The sequence below is a fragment of the Porites lutea genome, chromosome 2 (assembly GCF_958299795.1).
Source record: "Porites lutea chromosome 2, jaPorLute2.1, whole genome shotgun sequence".
NCBI classification, from domain to species: domain Eukaryota; kingdom Metazoa; phylum Cnidaria; class Anthozoa; order Scleractinia; family Poritidae; genus Porites; species Porites lutea.
In genome coordinates, this window is record NC_133202.1 from 50,000,487 (window position 1) to 50,017,376 (window position 16,890).

The 16,890-nt window shown below is 39.2% G+C and overlaps 2 protein-coding genes across 2 annotated transcripts; both read left to right on the forward strand.

Annotated features, from left to right (window-relative positions):
* The first annotated feature begins 758 nt into the window (after positions 1-758).
* On the forward strand, positions 759-7,506 carry LOC140928938 (sodium-dependent glucose transporter 1A-like). Its single transcript, XM_073378743.1, has 4 exons — positions 759-762; positions 1,602-1,817; positions 4,586-4,871; positions 5,931-7,506. Exons 2-4 carry the CDS (start codon positions 1,608-1,610, stop codon positions 7,052-7,054), a joined length of 1,620 nt encoding a protein of 539 aa, XP_073234844.1. The 5' UTR covers positions 759-762; positions 1,602-1,607; the 3' UTR covers positions 7,055-7,506.
* A 4,915-nt stretch (positions 7,507-12,421) lies between these two features.
* LOC140927153 (sodium-dependent glucose transporter 1B-like) lies at positions 12,422-16,035 on the forward strand. Its single transcript, XM_073376805.1, has 2 exons — positions 12,422-12,697; positions 14,491-16,035. The coding sequence occupies exons 1-2, from the start codon at positions 12,484-12,486 to the stop codon at positions 15,603-15,605; spliced, it is 1,329 nt and encodes a 442-aa protein (XP_073232906.1). The 5' UTR covers positions 12,422-12,483; the 3' UTR covers positions 15,606-16,035.
* Positions 16,036-16,890: the final 855 nt, after the last annotated feature.

Below are 16,890 nucleotides of genomic sequence, written 5' to 3' on the forward strand. Positions count from 1 at the left end.
CTAGAATAAATACTGGGTTTCTGAGTCATTCAGACAGGATATTAGCCAGTTCTGTTTACCTTGGATGAAGCTTTGCAACTTGGAATGTTTTTTCTTTATGAAAAATCTGACCGATTTTTGTAAAATGGTGGAAACCGGTGTGGATCCGCGCCTGGCCAGTGGCAGCCAAGGGCAGCTGTGATTATACTGTGGAGTAAGAGTGTGATGTGTGCTTCCTTGCCGTTTTGGTTTTGTTTTGCATAAGAATTAGAAGCCCGAAAAATACACATTTTCCTAAAAAAGACTCTTGAGTAGCATAAAGGAAAACTTATAGTGGTTGTAACCCTTTTTAACTCGTGGGTACGCGCGAGCGTACCACGAGTTATTGCAGGGACTGAGATATGCAAATGAGTCACTCACTCACTCGTAGTAGACGCACTTCGTAATTATTGTTTAATGTTTCTGACGCGTTTTCGTCAGTATACCTCAGAGAATGAACTGGACAGGATAAATCAGTATCTAATATTAAACGCAAATCGTTTAGCCTCTAAAATATATATGGAAACAATATTAAACCGCATACTAAGGGATATCTTGTAACATCCGTTGACAGCATGTTTCAGTTATTACTCAACTCACTTCCATGGGAAGTATGATTCCGCAATATATGGAGAGTCGATGAGTTGGAGAGGAGGGAAACTGTTTAAAACCATATGAACCTGAAACTCGCTAGAATCACTCTGAAACGGCCCAAAACGCCACGGAAACATAAGTATAGACGAAGTAAGTCGTTCTTCATTAAATTCCTTTCACATATTTCAAACTGTTGTGTACAATCGTTACATTTCACAATAGGCCATTTTACAGTTATGGATGGAAGCGAGGGTGAGGGTGACCTTGTTTTGATACAAACCTTCTTTGCTTTGTTATGGAAATTGTTCTTGAAAAATACTAGTAAGCATAAGAATAACTTGATTTACATAATAATGCAGGAAGGTTTGTATCAAAACAAGCTCACCGTCAGCCTCGCTTCCATCCATAACTGTAAATGGCCTATTTGTCAGAAAAAATTGTTACGCAATGTGAAGGCTTCCAAGTAGCTTGGGTAACCTGTGATTTAACTTAGGTGTGTGTGCTGAAACCGTTTGGATTCCCTGTCAAGACGAAAAGCGTCGGAAATAAACGAAGAGGTCAAACTACAAACTACTAGAAGTGTACTGGTCACTAGTCGTAATTAAAGAATAATTAAAATAAAGGTGAAATAAAAAAGACTTCAAAATCGGCCCTCGGTCAGGATGAAGAGAGACCCTGGGAACAAGGTTGTCATGATCTATCTAAAAACAGGGGAGGGGAGGATAGAGATCCAAAAAAAAAAAATGCTCCCATTTTGTCCCTAAAACGTGAAAATCGAAATGATTTTATAACATGAGAAAGTATTTAATTTAGAGAAATACTTATTAATAGATATAAGAGGACCTATCTCCTTTTTCCTTTGACGAATTTCCCCCTTTTCATCGCCACGCCTTAGGGTACTCGCGAGGGGCGCGCTTTGTATCGTGCCACGTCTTGCCGGTAACTCAGAATCTTTCTTTGCTCGTATAGCTGCGGACGAAATTATTAAGGCGGAGATGGTTAACACTTGGGACGACAAAAATGATGAATTGGATGAGTGTATCGAAAATTCGAAAGCAAATGATGCGCAGCTTTCAAGAAATACAGATGGTTCAGCTGCCATCTCTTTTACTAACGAAGATGCACCAAGGGCAACCGCAAGGTATTCTGCTTCATCAGTGCGGGCAGCAAGGACAGTTTGTCTATTTGTTTCTTTTTTTGGCTTGGTGAGTTATTGATCGTCTTCTTTGAAAGTATGTTCCGAAATTGTGCGTTTCCCCAGATTTAGCAACATTAGAGGCCAAGTTGTGATCCCCCACCCCCCACCTCCCTACACTTTCTGCGGGGAGGTAGTATGTTCATCAGTGCATTTTCCTGGGCGCTTTTCACCTTTGGGGGAAAATAAGCTTTTTTCCAAAGGGTGAGGACAATTCAAAGTACTTCATTAATGGAGGCGAGAGGGGGTTGTATATGAAATGGAACTGCCCTGTAGGAAATATAGTAGATCCTGTTGATCTTGTAGATCTTTTAGATCCTGTGGCATTCTACAGGTGTTTTACCTAACAATTTCTCTAACAGCAGAGTTTCCTTTTTGGCATGCCTTTTAGCACGTAAACAAACCAACTACATGAGACAGGCCATGCAAATAACTTCGCAAATTCTTAAAGCCATGCCAGATAGAAACCTCTGCTTGTAGGGTACAATTTTCTTTTAGTTGGAACTAATAATTCCGTAGAATTGGAGGGGACTCTCATTTGTCAGTGGCTGTTTGCCCATGTAGCTTAGTAGCAAAGAAGAAATTATCTACCTCCCTTCAACAACAAACTATAAAATTTTGGTATACTTTGTTGTTGGTTTTTGCAATAATTAAGATGGCGAAAAACCGTAGTTACTAAAACAAGGAATGACCTACAATGACCTACAATGACCTACAATGACTGAACGAGGGGACCTGAAAATACTTTTAAGATCCCTGTAATAAGCTAAAATGAAGATTTTAGAAAAAGACAAAAAAAGAAAAAAAAGATCAGGGGACATGTGTGCATAAATGTATCGCGTTTAGTCTACTGCATGACAGCCCAAATGATGACAGCATCTCTAATTATTACGCTTGGAGATAAATTAACAGTGTTATAATACATGTATGATGATAATGAAAACCATCCCTTGCAACCTTTCTCGTTAGTTGTGTTTTGTGTTGTCTTTTTTTCAAACAAATTAAACAAACACAGTCACCCCAACAGTCGATCCGGGGGGATCTTCAAGGGACGTTTGGGTATAGATGAACAAATGAGGCCTTCAAATTCTGACCCTGTTTAAGAGAAAAATTGTTTAAGTACCCTGGCCTGTATAAGACATCATAAGACCCTGTACGGTAAATGATCTAATAAACGTCTGGGGCATTAATTTAATTTTAGCGGTCCAAGTGGGGGCGTTTAATAGATGGGAGGCATTTAAAAGAGAGAGGCGTTTATTCTCGTAACTTATTTTAACAAACTCAACATAACTGTATACAGTATGCTTTCGGCTAAAAACGTTTTTGTGTTAACAGAATCTTGACTGCGGGCTGACGGCTTATCTAGAAATTGAACATGACATAATACACAAACTGATGATAATCAAGCAATGAAATTAATAAATTGATTGATTTCGCTCTATTTCGCCATTTCCAAGTATTTGGGGGCAATTTTCAAGGGGGGCGTTTATTAGACAGGGGGCGTTTAATACTAACTTAACAGCATAAGGGGGGGCGTTTATTAGATATAAGAGGCGTTTATTTGAGAGTGGGCATTTATCAGATCATTTACAGTAAGTGGCTGCCGGTCCAACAAGATGCTCTGTTTGTAACGCTAAATAGTAAAATCCATATCCTGCTCAGCGGCCCATACCCATCTAGGCCAACTAAGGGAGTGCCTGGATGACTTCCGTCAATACAGGGTATAATAGTGTTACCGGTAAAAATGCGATTGCAATAATTTATTTTCAAGTTTCTCAAGTTACCTGAAATCAGGCTTTATTTTTGTTTCGCCTTTTCAAAATGTGCTTGGCAATTTAATACCATGGGGCTAGTGTCACGTCCAAGCGTGACACACGACAAACATCATTGTCTGTCATTTTCTAGCTCATTGTAGGGCTTATGTTAACTCATTTTAGCTCGTAGCAGCTCATAGTAGCTCATTGTAGATCATTGTAGATCATTGTAGGTCATTGTAGGTCATTGTAGATCTTTGTAGGTCATTGTAGGTCATTGTAGGTCATTGTAGATCATTGTAGGTCATTCCTTGTTTTAGTAACTACGGGCAAAAAACTTGTTTGCAGAACCCTATCCAATGTCGGTATCAGAACGCACAAGCCACTATGATTCAGTTACAGGCATATGTCATTACAAAAATCATCAAAGACTTTGGGACAGTCAGTTGGGTTGAGAGTAGTGAGTTTTTACCCTTATATATACTGACCCGACTCATAAACTGCTCCTGGGTCTATAATGATCAATGTATCGTATATAACAGTCCTGTCAACTTCTTTACTTCTCTTTGGATGTTAAAAATTACGTCTGGTGCAAGGTTTAAGGCAGCTGGCCCAAGATGGAGTTGAAAAAAATGAAAATTATTGCAAAAATTATTACCGACCAAAGGAGATTTAGAAATTCAAACGAGAAGCTAATATGTCGAACGATAAAATTCTTTTGATTATTAAATTGAAAAGCCTCTTCATTGAACATCTTATTTTGCTATGAAAGAATAGTTAACCTTGAAAATTATGAGTCTTGGAAAATTTTGATCCTTATCTCCATGGCTTCAAAGTCTTGAAGTCTCATATTTTCCTTTCTCCTTCAATTCTGTCTCAGAGTCTTGAACTCTTTGCTGCAGTCACTTGAATTTTTCAGCAAAGTCTGAAATAAACATCTTTCAAGTTTGATAAGATCTTCAGCTGTTATTTAAGGTGATCTGTAAAGCTCTGCATCTTATTGTTTCAATTAATTTATTTACAGGGGAAGTGTACGGCCATCTTTGGACCTACCCTGATAGAATTGGCCTGCCACACAAGTACCAAACTAGAGAATATGTCATATGTGTTTACGTCACGCTCAGTTGGTTACCTTGTGGGAAGCATTATTGGCGGCTGGTTGTATGATAAGTATAATGGCCATGGAGTCTTGGCACTTTCCTGTGTTTGGAGCACTGTCATGATGATAGTTTTGCCATATGCTACATCTCTGGTTGGTTTACTTATCGTATCAGCACTTTTGGGGATAGGCCTTGGAGCGATTGATACATGTAAGCAAAACTTGAGCTCACTTTATTTGCTGTATTAATTACCATCAATTTTATTAGGTTATCTGTTTCAAGAGTCTGTTTAAACTAACAATAACCCCATACATGTAGTTCACTCTCAGTGTGGTAATCTAATGAAAAATTCTAGGCAAAGAAGACTGCAAGAGGAAAGCACATCTAAGTTTTTTTTATAGCTTTCATTTAAATGGTGACACCATTGGATTTTTAATCCACAGACTCAAAAATCAACTTGTGCAGCATGATATAAAGTTCTATTAACAGTAAAATACTGGTCAGTGTTGAGCTTTTAATTGAAAAGCCACAGACACTTTAGGTTTTTGTATTCCGACTCATAAGTAAAAATTATCTTGTACAGTGTAATAAACCAGTGCCACGTATAGGGTTTGTTTATTGTGGTAAGTGCAGTTAGCTTAATTAGCTAACCAGTTTACAGGCACTCCAATTAAATAATTAGAAACCAATAATCCAAATAGAACATATAACAGCCTGGATTAAAAACCCCAACTGGCAGAAGGCAACCATTTGGTGTGGCTGAGAATTTGAACTCAGGACAACCAAGAACAAATCCAGCAAGTGGCCAGAGCAGGACTCAAATCCAGGAGTGCCAGATTGCGAGTCTGCCTGGGCCACCGGATTATGAGTCCATCACACTGACTACTTAGCCATTCTCCCTCCTCTCCTGAGGGTAAAGTTGGTGACTTCATAAAATTTAATTTTCCCCATTAGCTTGTGGCTCAGATTGGTTATAGAAGTAAAAGTAGATGTTTGTACAACTGACTTATGTATTACTGAGTATGTGCAGGGCTTTCAAACCTTTGACAAACGTTGATCCAGATCCCAAATTTGTTAAGATATACATTGCATATCAGTATATCATAGATTAGGGTCTACACAAGGTGTTTGCATGCTGTTCCAAAAAAGTGGTTTTAAGCTGCTTGTATTTTGTCTAACTGGAAACAAATAGCTGTCGACAATGGTTCCATGCTTGTTCTGTACTATTTATGTTCTCAATGTTATCATTTTTCTTTTTTTTTATTGCAGGTGGAAATGTACTTTTGCTAAATGTTTGGGGAGAGAAATCACCACCTTACATGCAAGCTCTTCACTTTTTGTTTGCACTTGGTAGTTTCATAGCTCCACTCATAGCTAAACCATTCCTTCAAGAGAACATTGTCCCTACAAATAACTGTGTCAATACCAACGGCAGTCAATGTGCCAGTAATAATAGCATAGGAGACAGTTGGAATAACTTAATGTGCTTAAGCAATTCCAGTGGAAATACATTTCCTGTTACATGGGCCTTCTGGATCTGTGCTTTTCCTCTTGCAGTCACTGGTATTGGATTCTTAGTATTTGTTTTCGTCAAATCATGCAGCTTACAGGACACAAAAACAAACAATGAGGATGCCCCGAAAACCAAACAGGGTAGCTTGATGTACAGAGTCACCTTTTTGTCACTCTTCTCTGTGTTCCTTCTGATTTATGTGGGTTTAGAAGAAGCCTATGGAGGATATATTTTCGCATTTGGTAGCACAAGTAGTTTAAAGATGAGCAAGGATGGGGCAGCACTTTTAAATTCTGGCTTCTGGGGAAGCTTTGCGTTGGCACGGCTTGCAGCAGTACCCATCTCAAAATACCTTCCACCATCCAAGATGCTGTGTTTAGATTTGGCTGGCTGTGTGTTGGGATCGGCTGTACTAATTTCACAGATCAAAGATGGTGATTGCAGTGCCGCAGACTCAACAAAATTGTGGGTGGGAACAGTTATTTTTGGCATCTCAACATCTTCAGTTTTCCCAGCTGGCATAAGCTGGGCAGAGAATTTTGTGACTGTATCAGGAAGGACAGCATCTCTTTTTCTAGTCACATCAAGCACCGGTGGAATGTTGATTCCACTATCTGTGGGTAGCACAATAGGGGACACTGTGGGACCATGCTCATTAATGATCTGTGCTTTAGTAATCAGTGTCTTGATGATTGTGGTGTTTTTGGCAATCTTGGCAGCTGCTCGATACTTTAAGAGAAAAGGAAGCTTTGCTGGAATGCTGTTTCAGCCAGGCAAGAGCAAAAGGGAAGAGCTAAGGGATGGTCAACCAGATGAAGTACAAGTTCTTCAACGCTTGGACAAGAACAATGATGAATGTGACAAAGAAATGGCCATTTAGGAAACAAATTTATATAGTTATTTTTTTGAAAATAAGTAATACAAATTTTTTCAAGCTTTTATTTCTTAATTTCGTTTATTTTACTAATTTCGTTTCAGCATGTTAATTTTCAACGTTTCAACAAAAACAGTATATATAATACCCTGACTTCACGTTCGTTCTCAAAATACCCAGGATAATAAAAACAAAAACCTTGCGCACGGTTAGATAAAAATTCGCCGCGAACTATTAAGAATTACGGAACAAAAAATACCTCTTGTAACCAGGGTAAAACAATAATGGCGAATCACTCGATGAATATGACAAAGAAATGACCATTTAAGAAATAAATTATGTATTATTATTTTATGAAATATATCATTACAATTCAGAGCTAATAGCTTGTTGGTTTGAGTGTAAAATACAGAAAAAAAGGGCCAAAACTAGAATTTTTCCATCTGCCCTTTTTTGTCACAAATCTGTAGCCAGTAGTTAGCGGAAGTGACTTAAACCCAAAAACTATTTTAGACCCTATTGCTTTACCGGCAACAATTAGCCAGATCACAGTGAAATAAAAATTGACTGATAAAACAGATTAGTAATGTGTTTGTCGGTAATGAATATGTCCAAAGGCCATTAAGGTTTTAAAAACTGAAACTGTCTCGTGATTTGCATTCCTTTAAAATTAATCGGGTTTGTTATCCTGAGAAAGCAGCCGACATTTCACGACGCCACCACTGATTTTGAGGGGGGTCTTCGTTTTGAAATTTTCAGGAGCCGTGTTGTTTGTTAGACTCCTTTAGTGTCTAGAAGTCGTTAAAAGCAGTCTCCAGCCGTTTCCAAGTGATTTTGAGGAGGGTCTTCGTTTTCTACACACCGGGGGGATTGTGTAGAAAGCGAAGACCCTGGTCAAAATTTTGTATAATTGGAAATTGTCAGAAGCCGTGTTGTTTGTTAGACTCCTTTAGTGTCTAGAAGTCGTTAAAAGCAGTTTCCAAGTGATTTTGAGGGCGGTCTTCGTTTTCTACACACCGGGGAGTGTGTAGAAAACGAAGACCCAGGTCAAAATTTTGTATAATTGGAAATCGTCAGGAACCGTGTTGTTTCTTACACTCCTTTAGTGCCGATGTAAAAAGTGGTTGCTTTTTTACCTTTGCCTGCTTAGTAAATAGAACCAAAAAAGTGGCTCTAGTGGGTCACAGACCCATCAAAAGTCCTTATGGGATTGGTTCTTCAATAGGACCCAATGTTTGTTACTTTTATAATGACCCTTTTGAAAAACATCCTCAGCTTTCTGCGAATTCTTAGGAATTGGCCATGGCTGCCTATGTTGCAGACATAAGTAATATCTGCAAAGCAGTGCAGATATACATCCTCGTTCTGGACCCCCAATGGCCTCAACGAATGATTGGAAATGCACATCCCTTTAACCTTATTGGTCCTGATTGGCTAATCGGCAATGACTCTTTTAAAGGAAAATCATGGCCATACTCAAAAACCTGGTACACAGGTGGGGGCCCAGAACAAGGATTTTGGTGCCGTTTCACAGACAGGCCCAGGTTGTTCAAAAGGTTGATTATGCTATACAGAGCGGTAGCTAGGTTTTTGTAACGGAAGGGGCATTATCGCGAGTGCCGACGGCACGAGCCTTGTAGGGGGTTGTGGGGGTATCCTCCCCCAGAAATTTTCAGCACTTGTCATGAGATATGTTTCCGAAAAATCGACCTCAAATATGAAAGTGGCAAACAATTTCAAGTCACTATAATCGAAATAACTGAGTCTTAAGAAAACAAATCCATCCAAAGACTTGTTGTGTCTGGCTCAACAGGTCCAGGGGGCAATCTAGGATAAATACTGGGTTTCTGAGTCATTCAGACAGGATATTAGCCAGTTCCATTTACCTTGGATGAAGCTTTGCAACTTGGAATGTTTTTTCTTTATGAAAAATCTGACCGATTTCCGTAAAACGGTGGAAACCGGTGTGGATCCGCGCCTGGCCAGTGGCAGCCAAGGACAGCTGTGATTATACCGTGGAGTGAGAGTGTAATGTGTGCTTCCTTGCCGTTTTGGTTTTGTTTTGCATAAGAAATAGAAGTCCGAAAAATACACATTTTCCTAAAAAAGATTTTTGAGTAGCATAAAGGAAAACTTATAGTGGTTGTAACCCTTTTTTGTTTAATGTTTCTGACGCGTTTTCGTAAGTATACCTCAGGGAATGAAGTGGACAGGATAAATCAGTATTTAATATTAAACGCAAATCGTATGGCCTCTAAAATACATATGAACACAATATTAAACCGCATACTAAGGGATATCTTGTAACATCCGTTGACAGCATGTTTCAGTTATTACTCACTTCCATGGGAAGTATCGTTCCGCAATATATGGAGAGTCGATGAGTTGGAGAGGAAACTCTGGGGTTTAAAACCATATGAACCTGAAACTCGCTAAAATCACTCTGAAACGGCCCAAAACGCCACGGAAACATAAGTATAGACGAAGTAAGTCGTTCTTCATTAAATTCCTTTCACATATATTTCGAACTGTTTTGTACGATCGTTACATTTCCCAAACAAACTCTTACATTTGTCAGAAAAAATTGTTACGCAATGTGACGACTTCCAAGTAGCTTGGGTAACCAGTGGTTTAACTTGGGCACGTGAGTGTGCTGAAATCCCTTGGATTCCCTGTCAAGACGAAAATCGTCGGAAATAAACGAAGGGGTCAAACTACAAACTAATAGAAGTGTACTTGTCATAATAAATGAGAAAGTATTTGATTTAGAGAAATACTTATGTATAGTTATAGGAGGACCTATCTCCTTTTTCCTTTGACGAATTTCCCCCTTTTCAATGCCACACCTTAGGGTACTCGCGAGGGGCACGCTTTTTATCTTGCCACGTCTTCCCGGTAACTCAGAATCTTTCTGTCATCTTTAGCTGCGGACCAAGCTACGGATGAAATTATTAAGGCGGAGATGGTTAACACTTGGGACGACAAAAGTAATGAATTAGATGAGTGTATCGAAAATTCGAAAGCTAATGATGCGCAGCTCTCAAGAAATACAGATGGTTCAGCTGCCATCTCCTTTACTAACGAAGATGCACCAAGGGCAACCGCAAGGTATTCTGCTTCATCAGTGCGGGCAGCAAGGACAGTTTGTCTATTTGTTAGTTTTTTTGGCTTGGTGAGTTATTGATTGTCTCCTCTGAAAGTATGTTCCGAAATTGTGCGTGTCCCCAAATTTAGCAACATTAGAGACCAACAGGAGTGTGAATGTCCTGTGGGCTATTTCATTTAATATACAACCCATCCCCCACCCCCCTAGCTTCCCACGCAGGCGTTTTTAAGGGAGGAATGAAAAACGAGCTCCCCTCAAAACGCCTGCGTGGGGGCTACCACCCCCCACCTTCCCGTACTTCATTAATGGGAGGCGGGAGGGGGTTGTAAGCCTATATGAAATGGAATTGCCCTGTAGGAAGTATAGTAGATCCTGTTGATCTTGTAGATCTTTTAGATCCTGCGGCACTCTACAGGTGTTTTACGTGACAATAATTTTTCTCAACCAGTCAGTTTTCTGTTTGGCATGCCTTTTAGTATTTAAATAAACCAACTACGCGAGACAAGCCATGCGAACAACTTCGCAAATGCTTAAAGCCATGCCAGATAGAAACCTCTGCTTGTAGGAAACAATTTCCTTTTAGCGAGAACTTAATAATTCCATCAAACTGAAGGGGACTGTAATTTGCCAGTGGCTGTACATGTTTGCCCATGTAGATTAGTAGCGAAGGGGAAATTATCTACCTCTCTTTAACAACCAAATATAAAAATTAGCTAGCAAAAGTTGGGTGAACTTTGGTGTATGTCTTTACAATTAAATGGAGAAAAACTAGCTCGAAAACCCTACCAACGTCGGGATCAGGACACACAATAGAGTCTGTTTTCGATTCAAAAATGCTGATTCACATATCAGCAGGCTTGGCTAACAGGTCAACCGTTTTGCAAGCACTTGAAAGACGAAAGAAACATAATAATAATAATTAATTATACCATTCCATTATATCTTCATTTCCTTAAATTTAGCTGTTTATTGTTATTTTAATCGGTAACACCTGTTCATTAAAATCAAATATAATGGTAATAGTTTTGTTTCAGAAGGCCTTTCAAAACAGTTAATTTCCCGATCGCTATTGGTGCCCTTTCGCTCACGTGTTTGTTAGCTCAAGTTACACTCTAGTAAAGGCGTCTACTGTCAGCATTGCTTAGGGAGAAATGAATGCGTGACAAACGAACCCCTAAGGACATCTGCGGGGAGGCTAGTTTTAGTTTTAGCTTTAGCTTTCCTTCCGTCTTAGCCTTTACGATGTCTTATCACTTGCGAGATCGTATTCCTCGTGATTACGCAGGAATGCACGAGGGGCAACATGTTGATGATGACCAAGATGAATTTCAGGACAGGTTTTAGTACCAGCCACAGACGGCTCCCGTTTTGCCCTCTACCAACCAAGTTCAGCCCTGCAGTACTCCCTTTTCGGGGACTCAGACCAATACCAGTGCCCCAAATGAAGACGTAGTTGCACTAACCGCTGAGATTGCACGGGTAGGAGCCGAGAATGACGCTCTGGAACGCGAGACAGAGGTGGCCCGCCTGAAAGCCGAATTAGTCACCCTACAACAACGGAATGCACAACTACAAAAGCACAAACAGCTTCAGCCCAGCCCCAATCCTACCATTGTTGTTTTTGTTGTTGTTGTTGATTAATATAAGTTACAGACATAATGTCATCAAAAAACCATCAAAGACATTGGGGTAGTCAGTTGGGTTGAGTGTACGTAGTTAAATTCCTTATATCTACCGACTCGACTAACTGCTCCTGGGTCTCTAATGAATAACAGTCCTGTCAACTTCTTTACTTGTCTCTGGATGTTAAAAATTACGTCTGGTGCAAAGTTTAAGGCAGCTGGCCAAGATTGTGTTGAAAGAAATGAAAAATTATTGCATAAGATCGTTCCACCAAAGGAGATTTAGAAATTCAAACTTGAAGCTAATGTGTCAATTAACGATAAAATTCTTTTGATTATTAAATTGAGAAGCCTCTTCATTGAACATCTTATTTTGCAATGGTTAATCTTGAAAATTATGAGTCTCGGAAAATTTTGATCCAGTCTCCAAAGCAATTGTTATGAGTCTTGAAGTCTCATATTTTCCTATTTTCCTTCAATTCTGTCTCAGAGTCTTGAACTCTTTGCTGCACTCACTTGAATTTTTCAGCAAAGTCTTAAATAAACATCTCCCAAGTTTGATAAGATCTTTAGCTGTTATTTAAGGTGATATTTAAAGCTCTGCATCTTATTTGTTTTAATTTATTTATTTACAGGGTGAATGTGTGGCCATCTATGGACCTACCCTGATAGAATTGGCCTGCCACACAAGTACCAAACTAGAGAATATGTCATACGTGTTTATGTCACGCTCAGTTGGTTACCTTGTGGGAAGCATTATTGGCGGCTGGTTGTATGATAAGTATAATGGCCATGGAGTCTTGTCACTTTCCTGTGTTTGGAGCACTGCCATGATGATAGTTTTGCCATATGCTACATCTCTGGTTGGTTTACTTATCGTATACGCACTGTTGGGAATAGGCCTTGGAGCGATTGATACATGTAAGCAAAACTTGAGCTCACTTTATTTGCTGCCAAGGGGGGATACTCGGGATTTCAAGGGATGATCGAATGGAACCAAAAGTCAAGACCCAAAAAAATCCCTAGGGCTTCCAGCAAAACCCAAAAAAATCCCTGGACCAAAAATTGACCCCAAAAAAATCCCATGCCGATTTTGTGGCCCTTAAAAGTTCCAGAAAGGGGTAATGCTATAACACAAAGAAAAACATTGGAAATTGAACACTCGTGTTTGTTTATTCATCATACCTTCTGAATATATCCTTTCCCTCATCTGATTCTTTTTAATACCCCCAAAAAATCCCTACTCAAATCAAGCTACCCAAACCAAGTTTTCGCCCCCAAAAAATCCCGGAATCGAAAATTTCAAACCCAAAAAAATCCTTCCATCATCCCCGTCACTTGAAATCCCGAGTTCCCCCCCTGGGATTTGCTGTATTAATTACCATCAATTTTATTAGGTTATATGTTTCAAGAGTCTGTTAGCCTGTTCTAGGCGTTCAGATAGTGGGGAGCGGTGCGAAGTAAAAAGGAGCGCGAAAAAATAAAAGCGAGGGAGGAGGAGAGGTACCTCTCTCCCCAGTCCTCCTCTACTTTTCATCGCTTTCTTTACTCTGCACCGCTCTCCACTATCTGAACGCTTGGAACAGGCTAAGAGTCTTTTTAAACTTACAGTAACCCCGTACATATGTAGTTCACTCTCAGTGTGGTAACCTAATGAAAAATTCTAGGCAAAGAAGACCACAAGAGGAAAGCACATCTAAGTTTTTTTTATAGCTTTCATTGAAATGGTGACACGATCAGATTTTTAATCCACAGACTCAAGAATCAACTTGTGCAGCATGATATAAAGTACTATATATTAACAGTAAATTACTGGTCAGTACTGAGCTTTTAATTCGAAAGCCACACTCACTTTTTTGTACACAGACTCATAAGTAAAAACCATTTTGTACAGTACTAACCAGTGCCATGTTCAGTAAAATACTGGTCAGTGGCCCAGGCAGACTCACAAGATCCAGTGCACCTGGATTTGAGTCCCATTCTGGCCATTCCAATGCTGGATTTGTTCTTGGTTGTCCTGAGTTCAAATTCTCGGCCATGCTTGTAAATAACCAAATGGTTACCTCCTGCCAGTTGGGGTTTTTATAATCCTGTTATGTTCTATTTGGATTATTTTTTCCATCACGCTGACTACTTAGCCATTCTGTCTGCTCTGATCTCCTGAGGATAAAGGTGGTGACTTGGTAGAATTTAATTTTCCCTTACTAGTAGCTGGTGGCTCAAGTTGGTTATCACAGCTAAAAATAGATGTTTGTACAACTGACTTATGTACTACTGAGTACGTGCAGGGCTTTCAAACCTATGATAATTAAATGTTGATTCAGATGAGATCCCAAATTTGTCAGATATACATTATGTGAAGGAAGATCATCGCAAAAGAAAGCCTGAAGGCTTTCTTTTCGCAACTGCAAAAGTTGCATATGTAACTGCGATGATCTTAATCGACATCCTTCACATAATTCTTCACTCCGTAGTTCACATATATAATTTTCATATATTCATAACTTCAAGATATACATTGCAAAATCAATGTATCATACATTAGGGTCTGCACAATTGGGTGTTTGCATGCTGCTCCAAAAAAGTGGTTGAAAGCTACTTGTATTTTGTCTAACTGGAAACAAATAGCTGTCGACAATTGGTTCCATGCTTGTTCTGTACTATTTATGTTCTCAATATATTACATCATTTTTCTTCTTTTTTTTTTATTGCAGGTGGAAATGTACTTTTGCTAAATGTTTGGGGAGAGAAATCACGACCATACATGCAAGCTCTTCACTTTTTATTTGCACTTGGTTGTTTCATAGCTCCACTCACAGCTAAACCATTCCTTCAAGAGAACATTGTCCCTACAAATAACTGTGTCAATACCAACAGCAGTCAATGTGCCAGTAATAATAGCATAGGAGACAGTTCAAATAACTTGTGCTTTAGCAATTCCAGTGGAAATACTTTTCCTGTTACATGGGCCTTCTGGATCTGTGCATTTCCTCTTGCAATCACAGGTATTGGATTCTTAGTATTTGTTTTCATCAAATCATGCAGCTTACAGGACACAAAAACAAGCAATGAGGATGCTCCGAAAACCAAACAGGGTAGCTTGATGTACAGAGTCACCTTTTTGTCCCTTTTCTCTGTGTTTCTTTTGATTTATGCGGGTTTAGAAGAAGCCTATGGAGGATATATTTTCGTATTTGGTAGCAGAAGTAGTTTAAAGATGAGCAAGGATGGGGCAGCACTTTTAAATTCTGGCCTCTGGGGAAGCTTTGCGTTGGCACGGCTTGCAGCAGTACCCATCTCAAAATACCTTCCACCATCCAAGATGCTGTGTTTAGATTTGGCTGGCTGTGTGTTGGGATCGGCTGTACTAATTTCACAGATCAAAGATGGCGATTGCAGTGCTGCAGACTCAACAAAATTGTGGGTAGGAACAGTTATTTTTGGCATCTCAACATCTTCAGTTTTCCCAGCTGGCATAAGCTGGGCAGAGAATTTTGTGACTGTATCAGGAAGGACAGCATCTCTTTTTCTAGTCACATCAAGCACCGGTGGAATGTTGATTCCACTATCTGTGGGTAGCACAATAGTGGACACTGTGGGACCATGCTCATTAATGATCTGTGCTTTTGTAATCAGTGTCTTGATGATTGTGGTGTTTTTGGCAATCTTGGCAGCTGCTCGATACTTTAAGAGAAAAGGAAGCTTTGCTGGAATGCTGTTTCAGCCAAGCAAGAGCAAAAGGGAAGAGCTAAGAGATGGTCAACCAGATGAAGTTCTTCAACGCTTGGACAAGAACAAAGATGAATGTGACAAAGAAATGGTCATTTAAGAAACAAATTTATGTAATTATTTTTTTGAAAATAAGTAATACAAATTTTGTCAAGCTTTTATTTCTTAATTTCGTTTATTTGAAGTCCAATATTTTACTAATTTAGTTTCAGCATGTTAATTTTCAACGTTTCAACAAGAAGTAATATGTCAAACATGAGATGCAGTGTTTCATCACCAGATGAAACACCGAGAAGAGAGTTGAAAATACGACGCGCAGCGGAGTATTTTTGACGAACTTCGAGGTGTTTCATCTGGTGATGAAACACTGTGTCGAATGTTTGATATTTCTTCTCAAACAAAATCATTTTTGAAGGAGAAATTAAGGATGCAAATACTAAGCAGTGTCTCATCCGATTTCCAAACACTCATTAAACATTAATTTCCTTTGTATTTTCTGAATGAATTATTAATGAGTTTGAGAACAATATATAATACCCTGATTTCCACGTTCGTTCTCAAAATACCCAGGATAATAAAAACAAAAACTGTCCGGACGGTTTGATAAAAACTCGCCGCGAACTATTAAGAATTACGGAACAAAAAAATACCTCTTGTACCCAGGGTAAAACAATTATGACGAATCACTTGATGAATATGACAAAAAAATGACCATTTAAGGAATAAATTAAAACATTGTTTTTTCATGAAATACATCATTAAAATTCAGAGCTAACAGCTTGTTGGTTTGAGTGTATAAAATACAGAAACAAAACGTGCTAAAACTAGAATTTTTCCGGTATACATCTCCTCTTTTTTTGTCATAAATCTTTAGCCAGAAGTTAGCTGAAGTGGCGTAAAACCAAAAACTGTTTTAGACCCTATTGCTTTACCGACAGCAATTAGCCAGATCACAGTGAGATAAAAATTGACTGATAAAACAGATTAGTTATGTGTTTGTCGGTAATGGGTATGTCCAAAGGCCATTAAGTTGTAAAAAACTGAAACTCTCACGTGATTTGCATTCTTTCAAAATTAATCGCGTTTTTTAGCCTGAGAAAACAGCCGACATTTCACGATATTATCACTGGTTTCCCCGCGAAATGACGTCTGAGAAACGAGCGCAGAAATTCCATACTGATGACGCGAAAACGAGGGGAAAAAACGAGAGTAGTTTGCCCTCGATTGTTTTCCTCGTCAACTTTTCGGTCGCGTTCTACTATCTGAACGCCTGGAACAGGCTAATGTGGAGCGTGGAGAAATTCGGCAAGCGAAGCGATCCGAACGGGTTCGCCGATTCTTCGCAGGCTCACAGTGACGGCAAAAAAGGGATTCTCGTTGCCTTG

What these genes read in the sequence shown, in the direction of transcription:
- LOC140928938 (XM_073378743.1), top strand. Translation starts at nt 1,608, where the DNA reads ATGGTTAACACTTGGGACGACAAAAATGATGAATTGGATGAGTGTATC. An exon ending in TTGTTTCTTTTTTTGGCTTG is followed by an intron (nt 1,818 to 4,585) that starts GTGAGTTATTGA and finishes ATTTATTTACAG; the next exon opens with GGGAAGTGTACGGCCATCTT. An exon ending in CCTTGGAGCGATTGATACAT is followed by an intron (nt 4,872 to 5,930) that starts GTAAGCAAAACT and finishes TTTTTATTGCAG; the next exon opens with GTGGAAATGTACTTTTGCTA.
- LOC140927153 (XM_073376805.1), top strand. Translation starts at nt 12,484, where the DNA reads ATGTCATACGTGTTTATGTCACGCTCAGTTGGTTACCTTGTGGGAAGC. An exon ending in CCTTGGAGCGATTGATACAT is followed by an intron (nt 12,698 to 14,490) that starts GTAAGCAAAACT and finishes TTTTTATTGCAG; the next exon opens with GTGGAAATGTACTTTTGCTA.